At 42.0% G+C, this 12,368-nt stretch overlaps 1 protein-coding gene across 2 annotated transcripts; it reads right to left on the bottom strand.

The window, feature by feature from the left end:
• Positions 1–1,501: 1,501 nt before the first annotated feature.
• Positions 1,502–12,300, bottom strand: gabra6a (gamma-aminobutyric acid type A receptor subunit alpha6a). 2 transcript variants are annotated; one of them, XM_019869732.1, is made up of 10 exons: positions 11,925–12,295; positions 11,732–11,838; positions 11,221–11,288; positions 10,545–10,765; positions 10,376–10,458; positions 10,143–10,286; positions 8,959–9,111; positions 7,111–7,361; positions 5,982–6,229; positions 1,502–2,602 (listed from the first exon to the last, which is right to left on the bottom strand). In XM_019869732.1, the coding sequence occupies exons 1-10, from the start codon at positions 11,972–11,974 to the stop codon at positions 2,581–2,583; spliced, it is 1,347 nt and encodes a 448-aa protein (XP_019725291.1). In that variant the 5' UTR covers positions 11,975–12,295; the 3' UTR covers positions 1,502–2,580. The 2 variants fall into 2 exon arrangements, with proteins under 2 accessions (XP_019725291.1, XP_019725290.1); XM_019869731.1 differs by lacking the exon at positions 1,502–2,602 and having other exon boundaries at positions 5,836–6,229; positions 11,925–12,300.
• Between the last annotated feature and the right edge of the window lie 68 nt (positions 12,301–12,368).

Genomic DNA, 12,368 nt, shown 5'->3' with positions numbered 1-12,368 from the left:
CAAGATGTATTTAACCAAAAATACAAACAGGAGTACACTGGAGAAAAACAACTGAAGTGCTCGAACCAAGTCCTGGAAATCACAAGGAACCAAAGTAACAAAAAAAAAAAAAAAAAACCTGTGACAGGAGCATACAGACACTCATACTCACAATGACCCAACAAAGACTGACAGAACCCACGGAACTAAATACAAGCATAGAGACGCGACAACAAGAAACACCTGGACAAAACACAAAGGGTTGAGCGAGCTGATTGGTGAAACACAAGGGACACGGATGACGAGACAAAAAAAAAAAAAAAAAAAAAAAGCACCATAAATGGGAGGAAGCTCACATGTCACCACTTTGCAACCGGTAATAATTTCACAAGCAATCATGAGCCCTCCATCATTTCTTGGCATTTCTTTTTTTAATAGCCACTCAGCAGAGCAAAAACATACATGTGGCGAACACTCTAACTTCTGTGAATGCCCCCAGCTGACTTAGCTCCACCTCGAATGCAAAGATCTTAAAACCGGCAAGATACTTCCCACGAAGTATGAATTCGTGAGACCAATTACTACTTTCCTCTAAGCAAGGGCTTTAGCTGCGTCTTGTGGCATCTTTGCATTATCGAATGATTCATACTCTCTGCAAATTTGTGGAGAATTTGTCAATAGCAAACCATGAGAAGGTTCACTCGGATCTTTACAAGAAATTCTCAATCGGGATGAAACTTCTTCTTGTGGGAATAAATAAGTGTTTCATTCGCATGCTAAAGCCATTAAGTGGCCATGCCAGTCTTCAGACTTTGACCCAATAGAAGCAACATGAAACTTGCACTGTTTTCAACAAGAAAAAAAATAAGAGGGGGGCAACTGATAGTGTTGTGTGTGTAGCATGTCAAGTCAATTAAAATAAGAGTTTGCAAATCAATGGCGTTACCAGATAAGCTAACTGTTTGCCGAGCTTCTATTCTTCCTCTACGACGACTTTCTGTCTGGACGGCCGGTGGCACAATGCTTCCTCTCACAGGTTAATTGTCTGGTTTTGGTGAGGAGACATGATTGTCAGTGTTGAAATCATTGTAGTGTGCGCTGTGTACGCCACACATACAAATGCACACATGCTGATTTTGTTCAACCGGATACACTAAAAAATGCTGGGTTGTTTTCCGAACCCACTCATTGGGTAGCTGTGGAATTTGAGCAAATTGGCTTACTTTACCCAAGGTTGGGCCATTTATTTTGACCCAGCAATTTGGGTTGAAGAATGGATTTGGGCAGATTGAGGATCTGAAGCTGGTTGACTTCTTAGAAAATTTTGAGCGTATCAAAGTTAAAGTAAATGTAATGCAATATTATTAGACAATGTTGGTTCCAAAAATAGAATTATTTTTAACCACCGCTATACACAGGTAACCAATTTCTTGGTGACTCATCAGTATGACAAGGCTCTAAAACAACTAGGTCAAAAATGGACCCATCTACTACTTTCTGTGTTTTTTTTTTTTTTTTAATCAACAACACAAAAACATGGGCCATTCTGGATAAAACTCGTTTGATCAAAAATGACCTAATGTCTGAAATGTTTTTGATACAAAATGACCCAAATTTTGCGATTGTTTTGTCCAAGACAACCCAGAAAGTTAGGTCACATTGACCCAGGTCGTCAATCGGTCTATTGAATTAACTGGGTTCTTTTTGACCCACCTCTTTTTAGGGTGTAGTTTGTTTGATTAAAAATGCTCGACCCAACATTTTGGGTCAAATCCTCAATTCAATGTGCAGGGTATGAATAACCCAGCACTGGCTCAGTCCCTTTTGGACCAGCAATGAGCTAGCCATTCACCCTTTTTGGGCTACTTCAAACCCAGCAGTGTGACAAAGGTATGTACTTGCTCTACTTAGGTTAATTTTAATGTTGCATTTCTAATGAGAAAATGAAAAAGAATTGTGTCTGCCTCATGCAATGTTTTCAGAATCAACCCCCAGTTGGGAAAAAAAGGATCCCCACAGAGACATGCGTGGACAGCGATGGGATGCAAAGCCCACCCTCACCATTCATTCTCTCAGCTTTGAGCACATTTGAAGGGGAAAGTTGACTTTGATGTGCTTGCAATGGGGGCTGTGACTCTGTAGAGGGCAGCCTTCTGAAAGCATTGGTTCATTTTTGCATCACCAGCAGGTGCAGCCATCATCGAGGATATCATCCGTTTTCTTTTCATGAGACTTGTGCACTTCTCGGGGTGCCGCGCGTGCCGTTATCGTCATCGGGTTTGAGTGGTCGACGGGCTTGATAGTGATGGAGACCCGTGAAGGGCAGCTCTTCAGCCTACTGATCAGAACACAAGTGGGCAGCGGTCACAGCCTGTGTTATGAATAGATGTGCGCCAGCAGAATAAATGAGTTTCTGATTCATTTCCTCTGTCAGATGAGAGCAGAACAAATGCTCAGAGCTTCACAGAGAGAGAGAGAGAGAGAGAGAGAGAGAGAGAGAGAGAGAGAGAGAGAGAGAGAGAGAGAGAGAAAAGGAGGGCGAGCAGAGGGGGGAGGGTGGTCTCTCGCTCTGCACGTGCCCTTTTCCTGGTCCTCTTGCTTTTAAGAGGTTGGATCCACATCCCTGCAAACCAGAATACATACAGCACAAGCTTAGCCCATCTACGTGCGACTCCGAAGCACCGCCTCCGAAAAGCAAAAGTGATGCAGTGAAAAGATGTGAAAATGTGATTCAGCTCTTCTCGCTCTCAAAACAAGCACAAAAATTCTCTGACAGGAACACGAGAAGCATGATGAGCAGATTTGCACGCCCCAGGCGTTACGTAACACATTTTTCTGCCTCTATTCTCTTTCTTGGTTGCGTTGGAGAAGTGGCCCACTTATTATTAGTCGTCGTTCCAAGTGAGCGCTGATTTATTTGCCTGTGTGACCAAGTCCCCGTGGAGAAAGAGAGTTTTCATGAAAGCGTTTGGGGTTTTGCCAGCCCTCAGGTAACCCTTATATAAAAGTGTGATGCATTCACTGGCTCGTGTTGTGCCGTAAATCTATTATTATGATAAAAGCAAGCGCACAGACTTGAATGAAACGCAGCCTAGCAATATTTGACTCCTATTTTTTTCTCGCATCATTTGGGGCTACTTCACTATTAGCCATGAGTGACATAATAGTACAGGCAGGGAAGTTATTGTTTTATTGAAGCACTACAATATTGAGGACCGGGGGGAGGTTGTGACTCTTTTTCATTAGTTTTCATCTGACAGCATTTTTACCTTTACAACAATGCTGTAGAGGGTTCTAATCGTGCCTCGGCTCGAAGATTGAGTCAATTTTTCCATCAGTGCTACTTGTGGTCCACATAGGAGCACACACTTCCAAACGGATGAAAGACAAAAATAAATAAATAAATCTGGACAAAATACGTGCATACATGCAACCTACCTTGATATATTTAACTTTTGAAAATGCATATTTCAATGCATGAATAAAAGATGCACTATCCTAATCCAACGACCAAGGGTTTGAAGCAAACAACAAATCGCATACTGTTTTTTGGTTTTCCAGTGCAAACAGCTCTCTTGCATGAAAATGACCATTCAAGGGCAGCACAGAACGGCTGAACAAGAAACCAATAGAATTCACTCTGGAGATTTTTTTTTTTTTTAAATACAAAAATCAACCTACTCAAGTTTTTTTTCCCGCATATCATTCCAAATCCGAAAGAAAATTCGCCTACTCACGTCATCCAGTGTAAACGCATCTTGGGTTTAGCTCCCCTTTATACATTGTGTTAAGGTATTATTCCTCTCTGTTAGTTGGATTTGAAAGAAACAAAAAATATAGAATGTTGTTGGAGGTATTTCCTGCTCACTGTGTTTACGATCACCTTTAGTGCACCTCGACCCCCACCACTTTTAGGGCCCCCCTCCATAGGACATGTTTAACATCAAAAGAGGAACTGTTATCTCAAGTATCTGTGTTCCTGCCATCACACCAAATGGTGGGTAGTGGTGGTCTGGTCTCACCTCACCACTCCCAACTTCTTCCAGCCACACCGGGTCAGATGACATGTTACTTTCTTTGTTTCCGGGATTTGCATGAGAGGCGTACCTCCCCGCCTCTCATTATCATATTGTCTCTATATAATCTCATGAATGTGTGTCTTTTACGCGTCCTGATTCAAATCTGGACCCCTCAGGAGCCCGAATCGATTCGTAAACTGCAGAAAAATAAATTAAACCCTTCGAAGTAACTGTTCATCGCCTCCAGCCTTTATTTGGATTACCAACATTCTCCTCGTCCGAAATTCAATGAACACGCGGGGAAGAGGAGGCCGCTCTTCCCCCAACAATTGCCAGCACAGTTATGAAGGTTTTACGCTGGCAACAGTTTAAGCCTGTGATATATTAATTAACATGACCTTTTCTATTGAAAATATGAAATATAAAACAACTTGATAGTCAAACAGCATCACTGAACCAGTTCCACTCAACTACAGATTGCACCATATTCAACCATTTTTAATTAGTTTTGGGACTGTTTTTCCCGTCGCACATAAGGCAGGCCTTTTGCTCTCTGCTGCCTTAGTCGGGTGTGTGTGTGAGATGGAGGTTAAATCCCAACCAGCACGGGTAAATGTCTGTCGGAATAGCTTATAAGACATTCCGCAGCAAAGTGCTACCTGACTCATGTTGGGGTTAAGCTGTTCACCCGTTCAATGTAGTGCCACTTTGCTCATGAATATTAGTGACCTGTCGCTGCTCTTGATCCCATCTGGCTCAAAGGCCAGCTGACATGTGCAATACATAGAATAGAATAATAGTCCGTTCATTTTCTCACAGTCCTGTTGAATTATGCAAACTTCAGTCATCCCAAATTCCTTGAAAAGCAACAATAGGTCAAGGTTTATGTATGCAATTATTCAAGGTTACATATTAATAAAAATGCTAAAATACTCTGCCGTGGAATCTTTAAAGTTTAATGGCCTGAGGTTGAGCATTTTCCAATTAAATTAATTTTAATGTTACAGGGACATAAGCCTAAAGTTGCACAAAACTTTAGGGTCACGCACGATGAGGACCAAAAGCAAAACAATGCATGGCTGTCAGGAATCCTCCAACTGGGAGTGATACTGTTGGTGATTTGTGCAGTGCTGAACAAATATATTAGACCACCTGTCATTAAAATGAGAAGATACAATCTAGCATCATGAAAATAAATGCTAACGCTTTCGACTTCAGTGAACTTCTGACGTTTTACTTTGTACAATGTACTGTATTGAACAGGGATGATGAATTTCAAATGGAATTCCCCATTTTTCATCCTCAAGCTAGATTGATTAAATTATGCTCACAAATGAAAACCCAGCGATAGAGTGAAGCTGCAATAACCGAACGGTGAAGCCGCAGCACTGTAGCGTATAAAATGTTTAGAATTTCTGGAATGTCATGCCGTATTCTGAGGTGGTGGCATGGTTCAGTGGTGGAGTGGTTGTCTCCCCACCCAGAGGTTGGGGGTTCAATCCCTGGCCATCGTGACTTTGTCTAAGTGTCCTTGAGCAAGACACTGAACCTCCAGTAGGTAAATGAGGAAACGGTGTAAAGCGCTTTGAGTACCGGGGGTGGAAAAGCGTTATGTAAGTGACAGCTCATTTACCGTTCTTATTGTTTAATAAAGCCCTCTTATTAACCCGCAAAAAAAATTGCTCTTCAAAATTAGAACGTCGCTCCTAAAATGAAGTCATTGATTGGCAAAACCTCTGCCCAATAAAAGTTTATTTTGAGCCTTGTGGATAACAGTTACATATCCAACTTTATTCATTGTATTTTTTAGTTTAAATAAGACCTTTAAAAATTTTTAATGGCATGAATGCTATGGAAAAATGCTTAAATATGCTGTAGAGATTTCATTTGTGGCAGGGGATGGTCTGCAACGTAACCCCCATGGATGGCGACATTGCTTGCATGTACCTATATGAGAGGATGACTGACTTGTAGCGAGTGTACCTGGCTCTCTCCATGCTGTCCTTAGCCAGGTAGATGTACCAGTAGATCAGGTTGAAGAGGCCAAAGGTCAAGGGGAAAAGAATGCGGGCATACTTGTCGATGGGGCTGGTGCCGGCCAGCTGCGGTATTTGGGGGAAAGCTGAGCCCTGCTGAAGGAATATCGGCACGGGGGGTTCCTCGGCTGGTTCACTGGGGCACATCGAGTGGTTTCTCCTCTTCAGGCCTTCTTGAGCGCTTGTGTTGCACTCCTGGGGGGAGGGTATATGACGTGAGTGTAGCACTGCAGTGATAAAACACAGTGTCACGTAGTATTGTTTCTTCCCACGGGAGCTTTCCGATGGCATGCAAGCATGCTTGTAGAAGACAGCAGGTAATTTGATGAATGCCCATAGGATGCTAGCGGATTATGCAGTGCTGTAGTTCTTCTCGCACTGAGGCTATTTTTAAAACATCTAACCATGAGTCCTGCGCGTGAGACAGATCCCAAGAGGATGCCATGGTGGCTTACTGTATTAGCATCAAGCATCGAGACACGGATGAGGGCGTTAGAACAGACAATATTACTATTTAAAAGGGAAGCCAACCTCAAAATTTTCTGAACAAGAATATGGTCTATGCAGCGCCACAAGCCTAAACACGGCATTCTGATTCATATATAATACAAATACGCCATATGCAAATAAAAAAATAAAACTAATACTAAAACTAATGAAAACTAAACTAAAATGAAAAAAACTAGCAAAAGCTGAAAAAAATAATGAAAAAAAACTAAAAACTATTTCAGAGTAAATGAATTTCAAAAATAATCATGAAAACGTAATAAAACCAACTTGAATGACAAATCCCAAACTATTATACCTCTTGTAGTTACAACAACAACGTAGTTGGCCTCAGCAGTATTTGGGTTAAATATGTTTGAGTGTTCGACAACAAACGAGAACACTATAGTTAATACTTAAATTAAAAGCATACCCGAGGTATGAGTAGAATTTGAAATCACAGGGTAAGATAATCATCATGTTTATTAAGCGTGATTTAAATCAATCTAAATCATCATGATTATAATTCCCCCTCCCGCCCCCAAATTGGCAACGCCAGTGCAAAACATTTGGTGTGATCCTGCACTCACCGAAACCCTATCTTCATCATCGCTTGCTGTAGCTAAAACCTCAAGCTTGTCTTGTCGGGCTTTTGTCCTCTTCAGACGATTGGCCTGCAGCGTGGCAAAGTAGTTGACTGCCGCAAACTCGACAAGGGCAGACGCCACAAAGGCAAAACATACGGCGATGAACCAATCCATGGCTGTGGCGTAGGCCACTTTGGGGAGGGACTGGCGGGCGCTGATGCTCAGCGTGGTCATTGTTAGCACTGTGGTGATGCCTGAGGGGGAAAACAAAGTATAGCAAAGCATATGCTGTGAATCTCTCCCTCTCACACATATCTATTCACAGCAAGTTTTCATAGCTAAATAAAAACTATGACACCACACTTCTCACTATATCAATAGTTAAGTATAAACAGACATGGAAAATCAAGCTGATATTTTGCTCATTTGTTTTTTTTTTTACACATTACAACACAAGACAATGATCAAATTCAAACATTACCACCCCAAAGAAAGAATTGGCGCTTTATCCTCACAAGGGTCGTGGGGCATGCCTATCCCAGTTGTCTTCGGGCAGTAGGCGGGTACACCCTGAACTGGTTGCCAGCCAATCGCAGGGCACACAGAGACGAACAACCATCCGCACTCACACTCACACCTTGGGACAATTTAGAGTGTTCCATTAACTTCCCACGCATGTTTTTGGAATGAGGGAGGAAAGCGGAGTACCCGGAGAAAACCCACGCAGGCACGGAGAGAACATGCAAACTCCACACAGGAAGGCCGTAGCTGGGATCGAACCCAGGACCTCTGCACTGTGAGGTCACGCGCTAAACACTGGACCAGCAGGCCGCCGCAAAAAAAAATTTTTTTTTTGCAAATTTTCTCGAAAGGACAAAGTATTTTAAAACTGTCAAACTGCCTGTAATTTATAGCTTCATTGTTGTAAGCATTAAAGCAGGGGTCCCCAACACTTCTCGGTCAGGTGACCGATGACGCTCATAAACAAAACGCTGAAGCCCGCAAAATGAGTGAAAAAGCTGCTTGGAGATCGCAAATGATGGCGGCCTTAAAAGTACGTTCGAGACAACTGGATTAAAGTTCTGTCTGAATACTCTGAGATCGCCACAATAGCACTGTTGCTATTTCCGACATCCTGCATGTGTGAGGTGGGGAGTTTCTGCAGCAACGGTGACTAAAACAAAATTACAAAGTAGACTGGACATAAACCACACACTTGAGGTGTCATTGTCTCCTATTACCCCGAGATGGGACTGTGATTGCAGAAAATCAAGCTCGGGGCTGTGGTGAGTCATCATTTTCATGCACTTTGAATTTGCGTTGTATCGTATTTTGAAGGCATTAAACATTACCATAGCGATAAGAGTGTTGCGACCAGATTAGACGCTCCTTGTGTTTATTATTATATTTCGAAAACACCACAGTTTTCATGCAGCTCATACCATATCATTTTGTTGTATTAATCCGCCACACCTTAAATGCCGGTCCCTGAAAATATTGTCTGACTTAAACCGGTCCGTGGGGCAAAAAAGGTTGGGGACCCCTGCATTAAAGGACCAAAATAAAGGAAGTTGTTTAAGTCCGTCCATGTATTTATTAATCGGTCGATTAATCGGAATATTATTTTGCCATATATCAAAATCAGCACTGGCCTCAAAAAGTCGGGCATTGAATTCCTCTATTGAATTGCATAAGTGATTTGTCAAATTATTACTGTTTTAAATGTTAAGATGACTTACGGTCGTGTGTTTCAATGGTTTCCTTAACAGGGGTGTGATCGCTTTCGAATCAAACATACACATATAAGATGCGTGCTCGCCGCATTTTAAATTCAGAGTAAAGGTGACATACCGGCGACTGTACGAGCCGGGACAGACTCCTTATTGATCCAGAAAGAGACTTGTGACAGCACGACAACCATGATAAGTGGAATGTATGTTTGGATGAGGTAGTATCCCAGCTTCCTCTGGAGGTGGAAATGGACCACCTGCACAGAGTAGTGACCTGCAAGATAAACAGCATGTGTGAGAAGAGCAGCCCTGAGGGACAGAGCGCAGCCAGTGCACAATCAATGCCCTTGCCTGCCCTTGAAACTAAATAGCTGCTGGGACATAGCATAGAGTAAAGAAACTGTACTGCCAATGTAGGAGAGAGGATTGAGGTGGGATGGCCTCCGGTGTGTTTCTGTGCAACACCTCTGTCGAAACACATGCATGCTTCAGCTGAGCAAAAATAAGCTGCGCACGCACGGATTCTCTTTCTGCTCGATGAATGGGTGTCACCGCTCTATTCGTCAGCCGGTTCCTCTCTTTTTCAGCATTTTATTCTGGGTTCCCGGCCGGGGAACACTTCTTCATCTGGTGGAAAGACAAAACGCTCACCCGTCGTCATCGCTCCTCTCCGTCTGTGATTCGCTTTAAACACTGCACTGTAAGGCTATTTACAGGTACGGCATTAAGCCTGACCGCTCACGCATCTTGGAGAGGTGCCAAATTAATTTTACGGCGCTCTGTCACGGTTTGAGGTTGGCGTGGCGGAGTGCAGTGGACACAAGTGCACGGAAGCAAGACCAGGGAACAGGGAGCATCATGATGAGAAGTTAGTGTCTCGAAAGGGATCAGCATCCGTTGTCAGAAATGGTTGTTTATTTAGTTAGCCCGAGGTAAAAGTTTAATTCTCAAATATTGTTTTACATTGTCATTCTAAAATGATGATCCTTCAGTTGAAAACTGTTGACTTATTGTTTGTTTAAAAGAAGTGGGGTAAAAATACACATCTTTTCCATAACATGCTGAATACTGTAACTGTGATTAATAACCAGGATTGCAGTACTGATCAAAATGAACATGATTAGCATTTGGGTCATAATGCTGAAGCCCTAAGGAAGACTATCTATTTGTGTGCTGACAATAGAGATGTTATAGTTCATGAAAATTCATGAAAAAAAATCTAACTCAAATTGAAAAAAAAACCACTGACATTAACATGAGTGTGTGTGTGTGTGTGTGTGTGTGTGTGAGCGTGTGTTTGCACACCTGTGTTGGATTTGAAAATCTCACTGGACAACGTCTGTCCCACCAGATCATATTGCAATAGGCTCATGGACTCTTTGGGACAGTCGACAGACTTTACAGGCCCCTTTCTCCAAGTGAAAACTATTTCACTGCTGGTGTAGGCATCTGAAAAGTAATATTTAAGGGAAAATGTCATCACATTTGTGAATATCCCTTCGATCCTTCTGTTTATCATCAGAATCCGTATGACTCACAGCTTCCAAATCTAAGAGGACAAGTGTGACCATCCATGGGGAAGTCCATTAGATTCATTGGACACTCTGAACTTATTGTCAGTCTATAACAACAGGTTGAACAGAAATCATTTCTACATTGTCAAAAATAAATTGTTCACTCATAATAAATATACACTGTTTTCATCACCTCATTGTATAAAGGACAGTCCCGTTTTGCATAATGCGAAAAAGCTTGTTCGGTGTGGTCATGTTGTGGGAAATTGATTTTTTGGAATTTCGGAAAAAGGTGTCCGGTGTCCAGATCTTGTCTACCATAAGGTTGTTCAACCGCAGAATTTCAATGGGACCTTCGAATTTGAGCCTCTCGTCAAACCACATCTGTCGAAAGAACATATCCGCGGTGTATTCCTGGAAAAAAAAACACACGCACACACGCGTGCGCGCGCACACACACACACACACACACACACACACACACACACACACACACACACACACAAATGAAAACATTTTCACCATCATTCTCTCACAGCAGTATCCCACCATGTATAACAACAGCAAAAAGGCCATTTCAACTTTCTCCGCTTGCAGAAACAAAACGACAGACGCAATGACAGTCGCACGTCATTCATTCCGGATAATCATTAATCAGTCTATTAAGCCCTCCCTCGCTGACATGTTGTCATATTGATTCAGAAGTCATCAGTAATGGCGTCATAGAGCTGGTCAAATACTGTAGACGATAGCTCGTGAGATGTGCTCATGGCAGGATGCCTGCAAGGCAGGCAGTCACTGGTCACTGTACTGGGTGTCTGATACATAAAGTCAAGGTATCTTTTGGCATTGCAGAATTTTGGTCATACCATCTCAACATCTGACACAGGTCCAAAACTTGTGACAAAGATATCTGTTTTCACCTCAGTAACGCCACCTGCAACAGAAACCAACATGTAGTAAAAAACAAAATGGAAGATGTGTTTTTTTTTAATTAATGATATTCATGTATGTGAAGAAAATGATCATGGTTTCCCAGTGATTTAACAAGATAGATAACAGATAAATGTCAACATGCAACACTTGATTTCTATACATTTCTGCAAGTTTTGACATTTTCAAATCATTTTTACAGCATTCCTAGGAAATCACAATGACTCGCAAGCCATTTTTTGAACAGACTACTCACATGGTCCTTGGTGTCAAATACATATTTTTGGAATGTGGGGAGCCAGGAAAAAATGAAAATGAAATGCCAGAGCCTCGTAACTGTGAGGCAAATGTGTTACCACTTTACCCGCTGATGTTGCACCTGGCACATATTTATTGCAAACATATCAGGCATTGTGTCCAATTTTCCTGTCAATCTTGGCAAAATACCTCCAGATCCAGGTCGCAGTCTATTGTCATAACCATCCAAAAGTCGATCCAGAATGCGAGTGATGTTGTCTGAGTAACTCTTCTCCTTTAAATTCACATTGCCTAGACTTGAAAAAGAAAAACAAAAAATGCAAACACATCATGTTTACCTGAAGCATTCTTTAACAAATGTTGGACGAGATGAGGCGCCTACCTTTTACCAAAGATGAAGGCAAGTATAGAGTACAAGAAAAAGACAGACATCTCGAGAAGAAATGTGTTAAAATCCTGTTGAAACTCCTGTAGTCTCAAATCATAATTAACTTTTGACGGTGTTCTTCAAGGCGCAGTGAACTTTAGCTGTGCATAAAGGCAATCATAGGGACATCAGGAAAGGTCGAGTAATCCAATTAACAGATTACTAAATCCACTCCTCTTTTAGATCAGATGTGTATTCTGTTGGCTTTTTCTACACGTTAGTCAGCATGTCGCCTAAACACGGTGGAAGACGCTGCTAAAAATGCGTTAAAAAGATTTAAAACTACTGTGTCTCTTTTTTCATTATTTACCCCCCAAAATGGCTGCGCTGTTAGCAGACACTAGATGGCACTGTCCCATCACACGGTACCGGAAATAACATCAGTACTATTGGACGAAG

This window comes from Hippocampus comes, unplaced genomic scaffold (assembly GCF_001891065.2).
Source record: "Hippocampus comes isolate QL1 unplaced genomic scaffold, H_comes_QL1_v1.1 scaffold9, whole genome shotgun sequence".
NCBI lineage: Eukaryota > Metazoa > Chordata > Actinopteri > Syngnathiformes > Syngnathidae > Hippocampus > Hippocampus comes.
The sequence above is the reverse complement of the archived record's forward strand: the minus strand, read 5'-3'. Positions and strand labels throughout refer to the sequence as shown.

Bases quoted from the DNA above. Each gene is read 5' to 3' on its own strand.
- gabra6a (XM_019869731.1), bottom strand. From the start codon at position 11,974: ATGTCTGTCTTTTTCTTGTACTCTATACTTGCCTTCATCTTTGGTAAA. The intron at 10,766-11,220 runs GTATGACCAAAA...TTTTTTTTCCAG, and splicing joins CTGTGTCAGATGTTGAGATG to GAATACACCGCGGATATGTT. The intron at 6,230-7,110 runs GTGAGTGCAGGA...CCCTCCCCCCAG, and splicing joins ATGATGAAGATAGGGTTTCG to GAGTGCAACACAAGCGCTCA.